This window comes from Scyliorhinus canicula, chromosome 5, assembly GCF_902713615.1.
Source record: "Scyliorhinus canicula chromosome 5, sScyCan1.1, whole genome shotgun sequence".
NCBI classification, from domain to species: Eukaryota; Metazoa; Chordata; class Chondrichthyes; order Carcharhiniformes; family Scyliorhinidae; genus Scyliorhinus; species Scyliorhinus canicula.
This window is the reverse complement of record NC_052150.1, coordinates 74,413,987-74,433,007: the sequence shown is the minus strand read 5'-3', so window position 1 is coordinate 74,433,007 and position 19,021 is coordinate 74,413,987. Positions and strand designations below refer to the sequence as shown.

The following is a 19,021-nucleotide window of genomic DNA, read 5'->3' as shown; positions in this document are numbered from 1 at the left end:
TGGAGGTGTGGGCTTAAGTAGGGTGTTCCTTCCAAGGGCCGGTTGAGACTCGATGGGCCGAATAGCCTCCTTCTGCAATGTAAATTCTATGATGTAAGTGAGTATTAAATGACAGAAGGCTTCTGAGAGTCAACGATAGTGCATTACGCGCCATCTCTTGGGATAGTGAGCACCAATTGCCGACCATATTTAAAATTCTACCCCATTTGTGGTCTCACCAAGGCTCTATACAACTGCAGCAAGACCTTCTTACTCCTGGACTCAAACCTCCTTGCAATAATTGTTCATATACCATTTGCCTTCCTAATTTCCCATTGCACCTGCTTGTTAGCTTTCGGTGACCTCTGAACAAGAACGCCCTTTGGACATCCAGGCATCCCAATCCTCACCATTTAAGAAATGTTCTGCATTTCTATTTTTCCGACAAAAGTGGGTAACGTCACATTTTTCCACATTATATTCCACCTGTCATGTCCTTGCCCCCTTTGCCTGTCCAAATCCCCTTTAAACTCTGAATCAAACTTGGATTTTATTACATTCCCTCTAACTCTGCCCCTCACCGGCATCTACCTCACCATTTATTACTCTGCCTCTTTCAATCGTCTCCACACCATGATTTTTCTTTTTAATGTTATATCCTGTGCCAGTACCTGGTTCACTGTAATTTGAATTCCTAGGGAATTGCTTAGGGTCTTTCTATTGTCTGGTCTCTATTTTAGCAGCTGTGGATTTAATAATCTTTATTAGTGCCACCAGTAGGCTCACATTAACGCTGGAATGAAATTACTGTGAAAATCCCCCAGTCGCCACATTCCGGCACCTCTTCGGCTACACAAAGGAGTTCAGAATGTCCAATTCACCTAACAAGCACGTCTTACAAGTCTTGTGGGAGGAAACCGGAGCACCCGGAGGAAATCCACACAGACACGGGAAGGATGTGCAGACACCGCATCGACAGTGACCCAAGCCGGGAATCGAACCTAGGTCCCTGGCGCAGTGAAGCAACAGTGCTAACCACTGTGCTACCTTGCCACCCGGATTTGCTGCAACTTTAAAAACTTTGGGCCGATGCAGGAAGTGTCACTTCGGAAGATGCTATTTATAAAAGTGATAAAGCATTGCATTTTACCTTTTACTTTTTCATGACTTCATTTTAAAGGCTTGGTAACAAGCAGTATAACCTATTTGAGATGCCCTGTAGAATTATTTTTATCCATAGGGTGTGGTATAAATTATGATTAAATAACAGGACATCACCTGCACAGCAGTAATCTGTTGTAAGCACCTTCATGAATAGCTGACAGAAGCAGACCCGAAGAACTTGCATATCATAAACTCTACTACAGGAGCGTATATCAGAAATTCAAGAACTGACATCAGGGAGCATGACATGATGTTATATAGATTACAGAGAATTCCTACAGTGCAGAAAGCCATTCGGGCCATCGAGTCTGCACCGACCCTCTGAAAGAGCACCATACCTAGGCACACTGCCCCGTTCTATCCCCACAACCCCGCCTAATCTGCACATCATTGGACACTAAGGGGCAATTTAGCATGGCAAATCCATCTAACCTGCACATCTTTGGACTGTGGGAGGGAACCCACACAGATACAGGGGGAACGTGCAAATTCCACACAGTCAACCAAGGCCAGAATTCAACCTGGGGCCCTTGTGCTGTGAGGCAGCAGTGCTAACCACTGTGTCTCCGTGCCATTTCTGTCTACCTCTTCCTTTGTGGGTGACAGAATTGTATTTTGGACTGTGCTATGCATCCAAATAGAAGTAGATATGTTGAGGTCCCTCCAATAGACTTTAGCACCCTTTTATAAATAAATTTACTTTGTTCATGCTGATGTTCTACAGACTGATATTGTGAGAAAGAGCCTATTGATTGATGGTCCGTCATCAGCTGCTACTTCCTAGCAGCGACCTGCCTCTTGCTGATATTTTTGGAACTACGAGTTCAAATTTCAGGGGGGGTTGAAACTCCAATAAGTGGGACAAAAAACCTCCGCCATGTTTCATAAAGATATTATTGACTGCAGTAGAATTGGAGCAATTTCTATTTTGAGTATTTGAATCAGTTTGCAAAAAGTAATAGACCAAATTTACAGAGCATCCATGTAGAAGCATTTGCTAATTATCTGCTTAACTGTTTTTTTATGTAGTGATGTTGTTATCGATCAATATTATGATGTCACCCAACTGAAGAAGAGTCGACTTCGCCCCACTGATCAGCTGTAAGTTTCACTGTATGTAATATGGTTCCATTGGCTATATATTGGCTATCGTCCCTCTTTGATGGAGGGACTGATGAATTATCCAACGTCCAATTGTTACATCAGCATGATGCGTTTCTAGGTTACCTACGTTTGAGTTAATTGGAAAGGGAAATTTTTTCCTGCCCTATTCCAAGAATTACTTCATTACAAGCTCAAAAGAGCACCACCTACTCCGCAGTGTCTTATTTACACATCTCAGGGAAGCCACTATTGCAACAGCTTCATGTGAGGCTAACAATGAAGGGCAGATTTTCCATTGCGTTTTGTCTACCAGAAGCACATAGTGAGAATTTAGGTGTGTGCCCTTCAATTCTCTAACCACGATAAGTGGAAATTTGTGATGGGTTATGGGCCTCAAGTCCTCATATAGTAATAACGACAACTAACAAAACGTAATGCTCCTAAATTTCTTTCAAGATTCTCTCAGTCTACAGTGGACAAATATCAATGTATTTTTCCTCACATAATAAATTCAAGAAATAACCAGTTTCATCTGAAGTAGTGAATATAAAGCTGATCCAAAGTTCTGAGACTGGGGTATTGCTGATCTCCAATAAACGGGAAACTGGAGGGACCCGGAGAGAATTGGATGAATAAACGTTTTAGTCCACAGTGGAAGACTAGGGGAAAGACTGAAGAATTTCAGTTTGGTATCTGACCCTGAGTTCCTTATAGCCAGAAAATGTCTTGCTGTATACTATAGTAAAGTAAAGTCGCCATAGTCCCAGATGACCATAGGCTACTTTCCCCTTTTGGGAGTGAGTGCTGACTGGTGGCGATTTAACCTGAGGATCACACACACGCAAGGGGCATGGTTGAGAAGGTGGGCCTTCATGAATATTATACTATTACACTAAACAAAAACATAAAATCAGTCACCATGTTTTCTTAAATGATTATTGATTTGCTTCAATACTAGTCATTAGTAAGGTTAATTTGGGGGCATTGAATGAGTGATATACAGATACATTGAGACTTAGATTGACAATTCTCGCTTCTTCGACTAGTTGGTAGGTTGTCAGTTATTTATAATATAATCTTTATTGTCACAAGTAAGCTTACATTAACACTGCAATGAAGTTAATGTGAAAAGCCCCACATCCGGCGCCTGTCCGGGTACACAGAGGGAGAATTCAGAATGTTCAATTCACCTCAGAAGCACATCTTTCAGGACTTGTAGGAGGAAACCCATGCAGACACTGGGATAACGTGCAGACTCTGCACAGACAGTGACCCAAGCCGGGAATCGAACCTGGCGCTGTGAACCTGGCACAGTGCCACCCACTGTGCTACCATGTGTGCTCCCCTGTTCACTGCTTCTGTCGTACAAATGGAATCGCCTGTTTGTAAAAATGTGAAACATTGCAGTTTTAATATGCAGAATGCAAACAATGAGCAATATTGTACATAATAATGTAAATATCTTCAGATCACTCCACAACACATTGGAGATCAAACAGGAGTCTGCACTTGACACTGTTGAACACAATGCTGTTTCTGTACAACTAACAATAAGAAACGGCTTTAATTTTAAAGTTTAAAATAAAAGGCCACACGATAAGGTGTATTGGTTTGTTATCAGCTGATTGCTTCTTTTCACGTAATACAAGTGTCAACTTGTCATGGATTTTGATTTTTCTTGCTTTGTCGCAAGATGTTGTTACCAAGTTGGGAGTTTCAATTTTACTCTTGGCAGATTTTGACAATGACCAGGAACCCAGGCGTAAAGATCGATGGGCCCTGCAGGGTTCTTCATCCATTAAAACCCTGCTGACCTGAACACTTTAACAATGCAAGTTCACAGCATATCAAGTATGGCATTGTTACACTGGCCCATGCATTTGCATTGAACCTCCCTCCTTCACTTGCAGACCTGACATCTAAAATTGCATTTCTATTTGTTTCTGTTTCAGACTCCCATCTGCTGCAGAGTTTGCGCTGGAGTAAGTAAATTGAGCTGGTCTAAGTTTTATATTGCTCATGGACATTTCTACATCTAGCTTTAAATACAACTTTAAGAACTGTCTCTCTGTTCACTTAATAAGTGATGAATGCACTGATTCATTATTTTACATGGAAAACAGTTGAATGACCCAATCATTTAAACAATGTAATTAACATCACAAAAGTAGAAATTTAGTATTCCCACTTCCATGGATTTTTGGCATCGCTGGCAAGGCCAGCATTTGTTGCCCATCTCTAATTGCCCTTGGATTGAGTGGTGCTAGGCCCTTTAAGAGTCAATGACATTTCTGTGGCTATGAACTCGCATGTAGGTCAGACCAGGTAAGGATAGCAGATTTCCTCCCTAAAGGGTATCGGTTAACCATGGTCATGGATACCGTTACTGAGACTAGCTTTCCGTTCCAGATTTATTAATTGAGTTTAAATTCTACCAGCTGCCATGGTGGGATTTGAACACAAGTCCCCAGAGCATTACTTTGAGCCACTGGATTACCAGTCTAGTGACATTACCAGCACACCACAGTTATCCACATCCCCAAGGACTCTGTTCCTACACCCGTCTTAATATTGTACTGCTTAATTTAGATTTTCTTCCTCATTAAGTCTACTAAAATTTAGCACTTCACACATCTTAAATTTTATCTGCCATGTGTCTGCCCATTTCATCAGCGTGTCTTTGTCCTCCTGAACGGTTTACAACATTTTGGGGTTTTTTAACTTCTGAATAGTTTGAAATTGTGCCCCAAACACTCAATTCCTGATCATTAATATCTATCAAGAAGATCAGTGGTCCTAATACTGTGGTCCACTGGGGAACATCACTGTATACTTCCATCCAGGCTGAAAAAAACACTATTATTCTAATTTTCTGACCAAGAGCCAATTTTCTATCCATTCAGCTCTTGCCGCTTTAATCCCCTGAGAGTTAATTTTGCTATCAAATCTGTTATGTGGTACTTTATCAAATTCCTTTTGAAAGTCCATATGCAACATCAAATGCACTTCCCTCCTCAACTCTACCTATTACTTGACAACGGTCTCAATCCGGTTAATCAAAAACTATTTGCCTTTAACAAATCTCTGGTGGCTTTCATTTATGTATGAATACTTTTTCAATTGCCAATAATTTTGTCCAGGATTATAAAGGTTTCCCAACCACTGACATTAGACTGAGTTGCTGGATTAATTCCTCGCCCCTTTTTTGAACACAGGTGTAACATTTGCAAACCTCTAGTGCTCTGACATCACTCTCAGATGAGAAGATTGCGGTAGAATCTCTGCAATTTCCACCCTTATTCAACAACCTAGATTGATCACATCTGGATCAGGTGATTTTTCTACTTTGAATGTGATCATCCCATTTTGTGCCTCTTCATTTTTACCTTATCCAATTTCTCCAGTACCTCCTCCTTTCGTTTGATATTGACAAGATCGTCATCTTTAGTGAGGATGGATAGAACGAACTAATTTAGTCTAACAACACATGCTCTCTGCCTTCCAAAGATCTCCTTTTTGATTCCATATCAACCTCACCGTTTTAATACTTATGTTTCTAAAAGACTTGTGTTCCCTTTTATATGATGCACTAAACATTCTCATTTCCATTTTCAATTGCTCTTTATATGCTTTATATTCAGCTTGGTTCTCTACTGAATTATGAATCTGATACTTTATCATAAGCCTCCTTTCTCTGTTTCATTTTATTCTGCTTATCTTTGGTTATGGAAGAAGCTCTTCCTTTGTCTGCCCTTCTATTGCTCCATTGTGGGAATGTGTATTGCTGAACATTGAGTTTTTAAAAACTTGCTCCACTATAAAATTAGATTCTGTACCTCAATTCCATCAGTTCTATATCCTTTGGTAACCTTACATAACAAACCATTATCAACCAGTGTCCTCAAAATTTCAAATTGACTCAATGGGCAGGATTTTTCATCTACCCGTGGCAAATTTGGCAGTGGCAGAGGCAGCCTACCATTGGCTGTCACCGGGATCTTCCAGTCTTGCCGCTGTGAATGGCATTTCCCATCATTTGCTTATCTGCCGCTAGGAAACCCACAGCTGCGGGGCTGCCATCAGCGTGATGGGCAGATCCCGTCAGCGGTACGGCCAGAAAAGTTTGGCCAATATCTACAGCCTTTTGAGAGCGAGAATGTTACTGTTTCTCTACCCTTTGTGTGAAGAAGCATTTCCTGATTGCACTCCGAAACGCCGTGGCTCTAATTTTAGGAATATGCCCCCTTATTTAAGATTCTGGCACCAGAGAAAATAGATTCTCGCAATCTGTCCTGTTAAATCCCTTAATCATTTTAACTTCCATGACTGATTTACTCCTCAATCTACAATACTCAAGAGAACACAAACAAAACTTGTGCAACCTATCCTAATAATGTAAGATCCACAGTCTCATTCATCAAAAGATTCTGGATAGAGTAGTGAGTGAAAGCGATATCAAAGAGTTGAGCATAAGTTTGAAAAAAACAAAATGTCCAGTATTGTCCAAAAAGAAAATCATACCAGAATGTAAGATAACAGTGAAGAATGAAAAGATCAGACAGGTACACAAATTGAAATACCTGGGAAGTATGTCAACATCGGTCAGGAATTGTGACGAAGAAATAAAATGAAGGATTGGAATGGCCAAAGATGCATTTCAAAAAATTAAAAAGGTTATGATCAACTCAAAAGCAGCCATGAAAATAATAATAATAATCATCTTTATTAGTGTCACAAGTAGGTTTACATTAACACTGCAATAAAGTTACTGTAAAAATTTCCTGGTCGCCACATTCTGGCGCCTGTTCAGGTACACACAGTGAGAATTCAGAATGTCCAACTCACCTAATACCACATCTTTCGGGACTTGTGGGAGGAAACCGGTGCATCCGGGGGAAACCCAAACAGACACAGGGCGAACGTGCAGACTCGGCACAGACAGTTAACCAAGCCGGGAATTGATCCCGGGTCCCTGCCGCTGCAAAGCAATAGTGCTAACCACTGTGTTACCATACCGTGAAGCTGGGAATCCTCGAATGCTATGTGACACCAATTTTGACATACGGAAGAGTGTGCTGGGTGATCAGCGAAGCAACTCAGAGAAGAATTGAAGCTGCAGAGTTATGGTTTTGAGGTCAATAATGAGAATTTTGTGAACAGGTCACACTGCCAACGAGAGGTGCTGGTAAAATCTGAGATCAAAAGAACTCTGCTGACCAAGATTTGGAATTACTTGGGCACTTAATAAGAAATCATGATTTAGAAAGTCTGATGCTGATAGGAAAGATCGAGGGTGCCAGGTGACCACATGGCACTAGCAGTACCAGGATGCCACCCTACCCAGAGGGCAAGCACCTGGGGGCTACCAATCCCCGAGGAGATCCCCACGAGTGCCATTCCATCTGGTCCCCATTTGTGGAGATCAACACTGAATGGCACTTGCCAAAGTCTCCAAGGCCACAGTTAGATCCAAGGTTAGATCCCACACCGTTAGATCTCGGGAATGCATATTAGAGTGAGACTAGCTGTCTCACTGCAATATGCAGATTTGCCAGAAAGTGATCCTGCCCACAATAGGCGAGACTCGCGTCACAACATCTCACGAGATCGTGTTAGATCTTGAGGTGAGGCGAGCCGGGTAGATCCAAGAAGAGGAATAACCTGGCATCTACCGGCCACGCCTCGCTGCTTTTTGGGCGTAACGCAGCCGGTAGATCTTGCCGTACAGCTTCCTCTTACTCTTTCAGAAGCTAACCAACTTGAGCAGTTCCAGCATTTTTATGTTTGTTCAAAACGCCTGTGTATTCTTTCTTTTTATTGCTTCATAGGATATGTTGTATCTTTATATTTTTAGTCAGAAACAGATACAGGTGCCATTTCCGACTGAACACCCCTACTATTCCCACATTTCCAAGTTTGCAGTATTTCCGAACTTCCTTTCACCTAATGATCCACATACCGGGGTACGAGCCGGACAGCTGCTGCCCATTAATCCTGATATGCCAGCAAAAAGTCATGACGTGACTGTGACTAAGAAAATCAAAGGTAACATATTTATTCATGAAAGCAGTTCATGCTAAAATAAGTCATGCTTTTAATTATATTCCTAATAAATTTACCTATATAAATGTTTAAGTTAATTTTCTGATAACAGGCCACATAATTTATTTTAGGTCATTCTAGCATGATCCCAGCTTTTATTAGCCATTGGAATAGACTCAGATCATCAGCTGAAAGAATTGTGAGGCAGCATTGTCCCAGATTTCTTGGCGCAATCACATATGACTTAATTGGAAAAAATGAATTGGGTATTCTAAATTTATTTTTAAAAGTGAAATGTTTGTCCACAATAAGCATAATTGGTTGTCAGGTGATTGATGCATTCTTTCCACTAATGGCAAATATTACACAGATGCTCAAAGGTCACAGCTTTCTTCTGAGTAGCTGCTTGCCCCTTTCAAGCTCAGGACCTAATAAACTCCAACAGCAGTGATAGTCTGCTTAACACCACTGCCCGCCTAGAATCCTATCTAACATGGGCAACAAGCCTTGCCGGGTGTCTGCCAAAAAATAATATAATTAATCTGGCGCCAAGGCCTTCACTGGGTCTTAAAGGGCCTTTGTTAAGTCAAATGTTTGGCCAGAATATTGCATGTGATCGAGGCGTGGCAGAAATGGATTAATATTCCATTCCCAGGACTCTCATCCTTTCACTAAACGAGCACGTAAACGTGAATGAGTTGTTTATGTTTATAAATATTGAGAATGAAAACAACATTGGGTTGGATGACTCACTGAACTCAGCATTATTAATGAAATTGAGCTAATATGAAATGCTCCTTGCGTTGACAGCAGCTGTTTAAGTTTTAGGTATTTTCCTTTCATTCCCTCAATTTTTCCCATCGGCACTAAGCAAAATTTGGAAGCGCTTTAACCAACTGATTGTCCAAAGAAGCCCTAAAGACGAGACTTCTTTTTTAATTATACAGCTTAGTTTTATAAACGTCCATGGAATTAATTCTAAATTCTTTGCTGCCAATTCGCAGGATTTCCATATAGATATGAAATCCAGAAAATGCCCACTCAACCAAAAGGTATAGCTTGGCCGGGACAAGAAGGATATTCTCAAGTAAGTGCCTCTGCTCGAAGAAGGTATTTTCTGGGGAAAAAACATTCTAAATGCCTTTCAGTTGTTCAGATATGATGGTGGCTTAATCTTAATACTAGTTAAATCAAAATGTGCTTCCATTAGCTTTCCTTGTCCTTTTGTGTAATAAACTCAGTCCCACCAAATTATCCCAATTAATAGACTTGCATTATAATTATTCTCCAGCTTTGAGCTTATTGATTCAACCAGTGCCCCTCAAATCTTCAATCTTCAAGGAACATCCCAGGGAAGATTTCAACTCTCCTCATGCTTTCATAACATCACTGGATAGAAATGATAGGTAGATGACCATCCTAGATCATCTACCCTGACCAATGTACAGTAATCCTGTTGAGATTATCCAGGTTATCGTAGATCCAGATTATCTATGATTAAATAATCATAGAGCATTCCCTCCATTACTTTACCCTTGTCATGCGAGAGTACCTTTAAGAAATGGATGTTTAAGCAATGTACCTTTAAGAAATTGATGTTTAAGCAATGTACCTTTAAGAAGTGGAGCAGCTCATATTACTGAAGTGATGTCAGAGTGTGGGTGGAGCTGGGTTTTTAGCTCAGCCATTTTGCAGTGTTTAGTTTCAGTTTGAGAGAGAGGAGCTGAAAAGTGCCTGGCTGGATTGCTGTGAGCTGGATCTGCGGTGATCTCTGCCAGGAAAGAATATCTCTGAATCATTTGGGTGATTTAAACTCATAATAGTAATGTCTTTAACCTGATGTGTTTCTGTTTAAAGGTGTTAAGTCTTTTGGAGGTTTGAAGAAACATTTTGAGGGATTATTTAGTGTTGTATTATTTTTGGGGTTATCTTTGAAGTAAGGGGCGGTAAGGTTAAGTTGAATTCATGGAATAAACATTGTTTTGTGTTTATAAACACCCACGTGTCCATAATTGTAATACCACACCTGGGGACCAAGCCGTGTGCTTCAAAAGCAACAATACATTAAAGGGAGAGGTTGGTTGAACTCCATGATACATTTTGGGGTTCTGAAAACGCCGCTCCCATAACACCCTGAAGTCCAGTGAGCGGATTTATAACATTGAAGAGGAAATTCCTAACCTAAATCCTAGCCCACCATGCTAGACTGCCCTTTACATTTACCTTTAACTGGCTTGTTGCTGTTTTAGAATTAAACATTTTGTGATGACTGAACATCACATTCAGTCTTTGCAATTCCACGAAAATAGCAGCAATAAGAATTTTGAACCAAATATTTTAACAATCTGACATATTGGTCTGGATTTAATACAGCCCATTGTAGGAGGAAACATGGAGGCTCAGTCTATTTAACCATGGGAGAGGCCCAGTGTTAGTCTCCTGGCAGCAGGAAAACGTCCTCCGATTAAGTCAGAAGGTGGATGAGGCTGACGCGGGATTCCCTGCCAGCAGCAGCGGATTGGAAATTAGCCTTATTATTAGGCCAATTCACACTCTGAACCCAGTGCAATTTAGTGGTGGCTGAGGGATGAAATGGAGACCGCACAACTTTCCTGTGGCCTTGTGAGGCCGCCCAGAAAGCCCTGTTGGATTGCCTTGCACCTTTTTTTTTTAATTATCTAGATGTGTGGGAGCCATAGTTGCCATTTGCTTCCTCCATGTCAAAGTATCGACCAATCAGAGTCAACCTGCCACAAATCAGCATTCTCTTCTCCACCAGTATAAATTGTTGCAATTGTTTGAAATTTCACTATCTTGCGTTTGCCCTGAAGAGTGCAAGACAAAAATCTTTGGCAACATGTCTCCTTATTCAGCGAAATGCAAATGCTAAATGAACTTAAACTTTTATTCATGAGAACTGTGCCATTCACCTTTATGGCCACAGATGAATACAATGGGTATTCTGACCAAATTCAGTGTAATTATGCATTTGTCATTGGAACCTGCAAGAACTAGCAGGCCCTTTAAGGGGAATTACAAAATCAATAAAACAATTCATTTTATTCTTTTTTATTCCAAAACTGGATCTCTTTAAATGCAGCTTGGTAGCCTCTCTTCTCTTTCATTGCAGTATCCTAAATCATCAAAAGAACAAAAACAAATCTATCCAACACCACCAAAGCTTATTGCCCCCAACAGGCCAGAGCGATCCATTGAAAATATTCTTTCTGAGAGAAGTGCCAATATCCTGAGAAATATAGAGAAATCACATTGGCTAACCACATACAAGAGGGAGTTCACAGGTAGGAAACAACCTGAACTGAAAGGTCAATTCATTCTGCTAGTTCCTGCAACAAATAGATTTTAATTATTACTATATTTCGATGACTGACCTCATGCATTTCTACACAAATGAGAAAAGAGCACCTAAAATGTTATACCTTGACTTTTTTTTTTTGCTTGGTTGATGGCTCAGCTACAGTTTATTCACAGCACCGATAGTCTTTTATCCTTATTTTCATCAATGAATGATTTATCAGCTTCAGACTGCAACATTTCTAGAGACTTGGCATTCACTGTTTTACTGAACCTTGATTTATTTTTATAATTAGGCAGTGGACCAATGAATCCCATTGAGTTAGATGATTATATTGACAAAACAATAGCAAAAGTGACAGGAAAGTTCGACTACTTCACAGAGCTGGTGAGTAACCTGTTAAATCCAGGGAATGGTCTTGAATACAATCATGTATGTTCATACCAACAACTTGCATTTAAAATCCCTTTAATGTAGTTAAAACATCCCAAAATGCTTTACAGGGGCATTACCCGAGAACAATTGATGCCAAGCAAAGAAGGAAAGGGGGCTAAATGTTTGGTCAAAGAGCTTAGTTTTGAAAGAATGTCTTAATAGAGCAGAGGGAATTGAAGAGGTGGAGAGATTTAGGAAATGAATTCTGGTAGTTATGGCCAGTGCAGCTAAAAACACAGCTGCCAGTAGTGGAGTGAAAAAAATAAGGATGGACAAGAGCCCAAAGTTGCTGGAGCTCAGATTTTTCAAAGGATTGTAGGATTGGAGGCGCTTATGAAAATCGGGGATGGGATTCTCTGGTTTTCCGGCGGTGCACTGTTTGCTGTTGTCAGGATTCTATCGTCCCGCTGCTTATCAATGTGATTTCCTTTGAAGCTACCCCATGCCGCCGGGAAACCCGTCAATCACAACGGCCGGAGAATTCTGGCCCAAGGAGGGATTTACACACCAGAATGAGAATTTCTATAATTGAGGCATTTGGAGGCTGAGAGGTAATGTCGGTCAGCACACACATGGGGATTGGGTGAATCAGAATCAGTGCAATTTATAATATAATAGTAGTAATCTTTATTGTCACAAGTAGGCTTACATTAACACTGCAAATGAAGTTACTGTGAAAAGCCCCAAGTCGCCACATTCGGGTACACAGAGGGAGAATTCAGAATGTCCAATTCACCTAAGAAGCACGTCTTTCGGGAATTGTGGGAGGAAACCGGAGCACCCGGAGGAAACCCACGCAGACACACGGAGAACGTGCAGACGTTGCACAGACAGTGACCCAAGCCGGGAATCGAACCTGGGACCCTGGAGCTGTGAAGCAACAGTGCTAACCACTGTGCTACCGTGCTGCCCTATTATAATCTTTATTGTCACAAGTAGGCTTACATTGCAGTCAATTCTACTTTATATGCTTTATATTCAACTTGTGCCAAGGTGCCCGGTAGGCATCAGCAGTGCTAGGGTGCCACCCTGCCCAGATACAAGCCATCCGGGATCCTCTGATCACCTTGGAGACCTCCCCCAAGTGCCATCCGCAAGGTCCCTAATTGTGAGGACCAGTGTTGAATGGCGTCCAGCTAGAGTCTCCTCAGCGAGGATGGTATGCCCCGGGAGCCAGTTCGATCTGGCGTCTGCAGAGTTAAGTGAGCTTTTAAACTCACTTAACACTGCAAGTTTGGGTCCCGCCCATTGTAAGCGGGATCCAGATCGCAATGTCTCGTGAGATCTCGTTAGATCTTGTGAGGCATAACTGTGACCAGGAATCCTAGGAGAGGCCTCTTCCGGGATCTACCAACCGTGTCCCGTTCCAATTTTGGAGGGATTTTGTGATCTTAAGTGTCATTTTGGGCAGGTTTGGTATGGTGTTTCGTGCTGGCTGTAATAGAGAGAGCGCGACCTGTTTTCACCCGCACTTAGTGCACAAAATGGGCCCCCACGTGAATCTTGCTATACCTGACTCACTTGCCATCTGTTTCACCCAACTCGCACCGTAGCTGCTCGCTGCTAACAACGGGAGACTGCTTTTAAATGCTCCCTCAGCACTCACCCCCGGTCATGACAAGGATGGCAGTGCGAAGACCTGCTCCTTACGTTGGGGATGCTGACCTGCCAGGCTTCTCATTGCCATGGATGAGAGGCTGGACATCCTGTTCTGCCAAGGGGGTCAGAGAACCAGCGCAGGGTCAGCAATGCCACCTGGAAGGCAGTGGCAGCTGCAGTAGAGTTTGGGTAGCATGACCAGGAGGACCACCGTCCAATGTAGTAAGAAGATGAATGACCTCCTACAAGCTACAAGGGAAAGTTACTACCTCCTGGCATCAGTCCCGCCTGCCACCCCTCAAATTCCCAAACCGCCCCTAATTTACTTGCTGACAGCTCCCACCCTCCCAACATCCGATCTCCCAGCTTGTTCCTCAGAACCTACTGCATCCACCAGCGCAACCCCTTCATGTAGGGTCGCGACCCACGATGGGTTGCGGACGGGTGTTGGGAGGGTCACGGTGTGATCGGTTACAGCATTCCAGTGGCGTTCCCGATCACGGGAGAAATGCCCAACGGCCGCAACTGGCTTTTAAATTGAGAATGCCGGCCGTGACTGGCATGTATATGGAACAATGCAGTCTGCTGGCCAGAAGCAGCGACAGAGAGCTTGTCAGACGCCCTGACATCTCACGCCCTGTACATCCATGCTTCTGGAGCGAAATCACAGAGGGGAGATTCCTCCGTAAGAAACTGTAAAGAACTGAAGATGGATCATTTTGTTATCAGGGTCAGAGACACAAACAGATAATGTACCTGCTGGCTAGGAGCTCACAATTGAATCTGCTGGAGAGAGCTGCCAGGAGAGTCCATAGTGGGACAAAGCAGTGCGAGAGTTAGCTTTGAATCGAGCTACAGTGCATCTGGTGAACAGAGAACAAAGAAAACACTGAAATCGGGAACAAAGCAGAATAAAGATAAGGCTTTGTCAATTGTGCAATGCAAATCAGATGCAAAGCCCAATCAGCGGAATTCTCCATTCCGAGACTAAGTGTTGGTGCTGGGTCAGGTTTCACGGAGTTCTACGACAGCAAGACTTGTGCCGCACCCTGGACCAATTCAACGACCATTGAAGGGGCAGCACGGTAGCATTGTGGTAGCACAATCGCTTCACAGCTCCAGGGTCCCAGGTTCGATTCCGGCTTGGGTCGCTGTCTGTGCGGAGTCTGCACATCCTCCCCGTGTGTGCGTGGGTTTCCTCCGGGTGCTCCGGTTTCCTCCCACAGTCCAAAGATGTGCAAGTTAGGTGGATTGGACATGATAAATTGCCCTTAGTGACCAAAATTGCCCTTGGTGTTGGGTGGGGTTACTGGGTTATGGAGATAGGGTGGAGGTGTTAACCTTGAGTAGGGTGCTCTTTCCAGGAGCCGGTGCAGACTCGATGGGCCGAATAGCCTCCTTCTGCACTGTAAATTCTTTTTTAAAAATTCAATGTTGGTACGGGATTCGCCGGGTCTATGATTGACAGTTGGAAGGCTGACAAGCTGCAGGCGTATAATCACACTACACCCCCCCACACACACTCATCCCAGCCAACAAGATGGCACTTGTTACAGTAGAGCATGCTCATCCTGCTGATGGGTTGGCTGGGGCCACATGGTACCTAGGGGGTGACCTGGGGGTGACACCCATGTGACCTGTGGCCCTAAGTTCACAGTGGGCAGCCAGCAGCGTGCACAGCTGCATGGCTGCCTTGCAGCCTGCCGCTATGGTTTTCCGTGCCTGTCCATCCCGACCCCACAGCCCACCTCCTGGCCAGCTCCCGCTACTCTCCCAGGTCCTGGCAGAAGCCTCCCGGCCAGCGGCACAACTGCCAGCACACTATGGGCGATGTTGGACACTTTCCGTAACCCCTCTCTCTCCCTCATCAACCACGGCACCAGTTTCATGGATTATTAAAAGGACAGGTGACCTTTGCTGTCAGTAATTCCCCCGGTTGAGACGGAGTATCATGGAGGCCCTGAAGAATACTGGGTCAGGCCCGCTAATATGCCAACGGCGTTTACTGTACGTGCAGAGTGTAAATCTTTGACTCTGCTGTCCAGGCACCGGAGAATTGCGATTTGGAGTAAAACTGGTGTTCGCCACAATCATGGCGTCAAAACCGATTCTCTGCCCAATCGCGTTTCCTGTTTCCAGCGATGGCAGACAGAGAATCCTGCCCCATGTGTGTCATATGCAGGGAAGTACTGTCAAATCAGAGTGTACAACCGTCAAAACGTCAAAGGCATTTGAAGGTGAAGCATGGTGAATTCAAGGACAAACCTCCCGGTTGGTAAAACTTAAAAAACACTGTGTAAATGTCTAGGTGTGTTGCCCACACATGCCACCTGCACATCATCGTCCCCCCCCCCCCCCCCCCCCCCCCCCGGACCCATTAAGCGTGTAGTTCAGAATGTCCTCTGTTTGTCCCCACAGGAGGAGAAGCCCATAATAAGAGGGAAAGGATGAAGACAGGGGGCGAGAGGCCAGAGATCCAATTCGTCACCCCCTATGAGGAACAGGCCCTGCAGATCACCGGTTGCCCCGGGAGAGAGAAGTGATTGACAGTGAGGTCGGCCTGCACCAGAGAGGGGAGGATCCACTGTCCATTCACCCAGATGACCTGCCTCAACTAAATTGTTGATGTCCCACAAAATGATCCTTCTCTCTCACTGACTACATGTCCATAGTCTCGCAGGATCGCCATCTGATGGGGCCAGGCCATCCGGAGTCATACCCCCTCCCCCTCGCCACCCAAGAGAACAGCTCGGAGAAGAGCTCCGAGGAGAACATTGGCAATGCATCACAAATGTCACCTGTACATTCCATCAGTACAGAGGCGCACACTTCGATGGGTGACATTAGTGGACAGGCTTCAGGGGCACGATCGAACACCACACAGCTGCTGATGCACATCAGGTGGAGGCAGGAACATCCAAAGGAGGCAGCAGTCGGAGGTCTGCCGAATCCCAGATCCCAGGGTCCCAAACAAATGGTGAGCCTCTGGCCAAGGTTATCCCAGAGCTGATACAGATGATAGATCATAGCCATAACATTCAGGAAGGGGTATCAGTGACATTCAGTGACTGCCAGGCCGATTGGAGGAGCCTCGAAGCCTCGAAGCCTTCAGGTGCAGGAGGTGATGCTGCAATGCATTACACACAGGCCAACACTGCTAGAGTGGTGACCGCAGTGGAAAACCTGGAACACGACATTGGCGCCTTGAGTGGTGGTGTCCAAGGCATGGCTCAGCCTGTGGCGACCATGGCCAATGGCCTTGACATCATGAACAATTCGCTGAGGGACATGTCCCAGGCACAGCTGGACATTGCGTGGCTCAGTTACTGAGGCGCACCGCTGAGGGTGTCGACACCACGTTGCAGACAATGGGGGCCTCCAGGACTGACAGCACCAGATGACTCAGAAGCTTTTGAAGCTCATTCCAGCTGCCACTCTATCCCATGTAGTCACCGATATCTCTAAAAGCACACTCTGGGAGGAGGAAGCACTGGAGTCCATCCCGGGGAATTCCACCAAGGAGACTGAGGCGGTCACCAGTTGTTCTGAATCCCCCCCTCCTGACTTCGACAGACCTCAAGGGCATAATGATCATAATCAAAGACCTAATAATCAAAGACCCCTCCCACCCGGCTTACTCACTCTTCCAACTTCTTCCCACGGGCTGGAGATACAGAAGTCTGAGAATGCGCACTAACAGATTCAAAAACAGCTTCTTCCCCGCTGTTACCAGAATCCTAAACGACTCTCTTATGGGCTGACCTGATTAACATTACACCCCTGTCTGCTTCACCCGATGCCGGTGTCAAGGTATTTACATCATGTACCTTGTGTTGCCCTATTATGTATTTTCTTTTCTTTTCATGCACTGAATGAAGCTGTTTGAACTGCACGCAGAAAAATGCTTTTCACTGTACCTCGGTACACGTGACAATAAACAAATCCAAATCCAGTGGGCAAAACAGCGCGGCATGGTGATGCCTGTGACACCGGTAAGTCAGCCAGGGCCCACCAGAGGCATCAAAGGCCACAGAGTGTTGAAGGCAGCAGGCTGCCTGCTCCTCTGCTTGCATCCTGGAGACACATCTAGATGTAGCACTAGATCACGGAGGATCAAGAAGAGTGAGGAACACTGAGTGGGCACTGGTGAGGTCATTGCCTGTAGCTGGGGGGAATGGAAATTTGCCATTAAAATGTTCACTGTTAAAACATTTTACACTTGTTACACCTGAAGCCTTTGTCACTTTAGTCTTCACAGCAGACCTGCCCGCACCCCCATCCCCTAATCCCCTCTCCCCTTCTACCCCAATATCCCCCTCGGCCTAGTGGTCCAAGATCAAAACCCCGATGCAGACTTCATCATGAGGATGAGTGTGAGCGTGCCGTCAGCAGAAAGACAGGATTCAGACTTTATCAGATGCTGACGAGCACCAGAGCTTGCCTCCCAGCGAGTGGTCATCACTTTCCTTCATTGTATGGTTACCCACTGACAGTGCCAACAAAGGCACAACATCCTGTACTGATGTTATATAGACCCTTGGAGGGGAGAACACGGAAGGGGCAGTGTGATGGGAGTAAGGGGGGGGGGGGGGGGCTGTTCTGTGCAGACAGACACAGCCTTGTCTCACAAGAATCTGCAGAGGATGAGGGCCTCCCTGATCCTCCTTGGATGTTGGGCCCTTGCTGCCGCCTGTCTTCCATCCTCTGGCTCCTCCTCGGGCCCATCCTCTAGCCTTTCCTGATCATTCCCCTCCTCCTCCGATGAGGCCGCATGACCCTCCTCCTCCTCGTCCAGCATGTTGTCCCGCTGTTCTGCCAGATTGTGGCGGGCACAGCAGACCACCACAAAGCGGGAAACCCTCCAGAGCCCGGCCACAGTGGTCCAGGCAGCAGAACTGCATTTTCTGCAGCCCGATGCACCACTCAATGACAACACGGGTGACAGTGTGGGCCTCACGGTATTAGGTCTCGGCTTCGGTCTCCGGCCTCCACACCAATGTCATCAGCCATGACCTCAGCGGGTATCCTTGTCCACCACGAGCCAAACGGTCAACCTGGGGTGGTCCTTGAAGACACCGGGGATCTGCAAGTTCCCCAGGCTAGCGGGCATACGTGCATGATCCTCAGGAGGTGGTCGCACACCATCTGACAATTCAGGGAATGGAACCCCTTCCTGTTAATATAGGGCAGTCCCTGATGCCCCGTTGTTCGCAGGGTGACTTGCATGCCATTGATGGCTCCCTGGACGTGGAGCATTCCGGCAATGGTGACAATTCCTGCATCCCGGGCATCTTGGTGGACCTGGTCCAGGTTGAAGGTGATATAATCGGATGGCCGGACATAAAGAACATCCGTCACCTCCAGGATAAACCTGTGGGCTGA

At 44.9% G+C, this 19,021-nt stretch overlaps 1 protein-coding gene across 1 annotated transcript in view; it reads left to right on the top strand.

Moving 5' to 3' along the window:
* The window catches only part of LOC119965615 (uncharacterized protein C7orf31), a 99,014-nt gene that overhangs the window by 49,769 nt on the left and 30,224 nt on the right, over window positions 1-19,021 (top strand). The window contains exons 3-8 of the mRNA XM_038796399.1: window positions 2,173-2,244; window positions 4,200-4,229; window positions 8,102-8,292; window positions 9,294-9,376; window positions 11,420-11,591; window positions 11,901-11,992. Of these exons, the coding sequence (XP_038652327.1) occupies window positions 2,173-2,244; window positions 4,200-4,229; window positions 8,102-8,292; window positions 9,294-9,376; window positions 11,420-11,591; window positions 11,901-11,992 (640 nt within the window). The remainder of the gene's footprint in view (window positions 1-2,172; window positions 2,245-4,199; window positions 4,230-8,101; window positions 8,293-9,293; window positions 9,377-11,419; window positions 11,592-11,900; window positions 11,993-19,021) is intronic.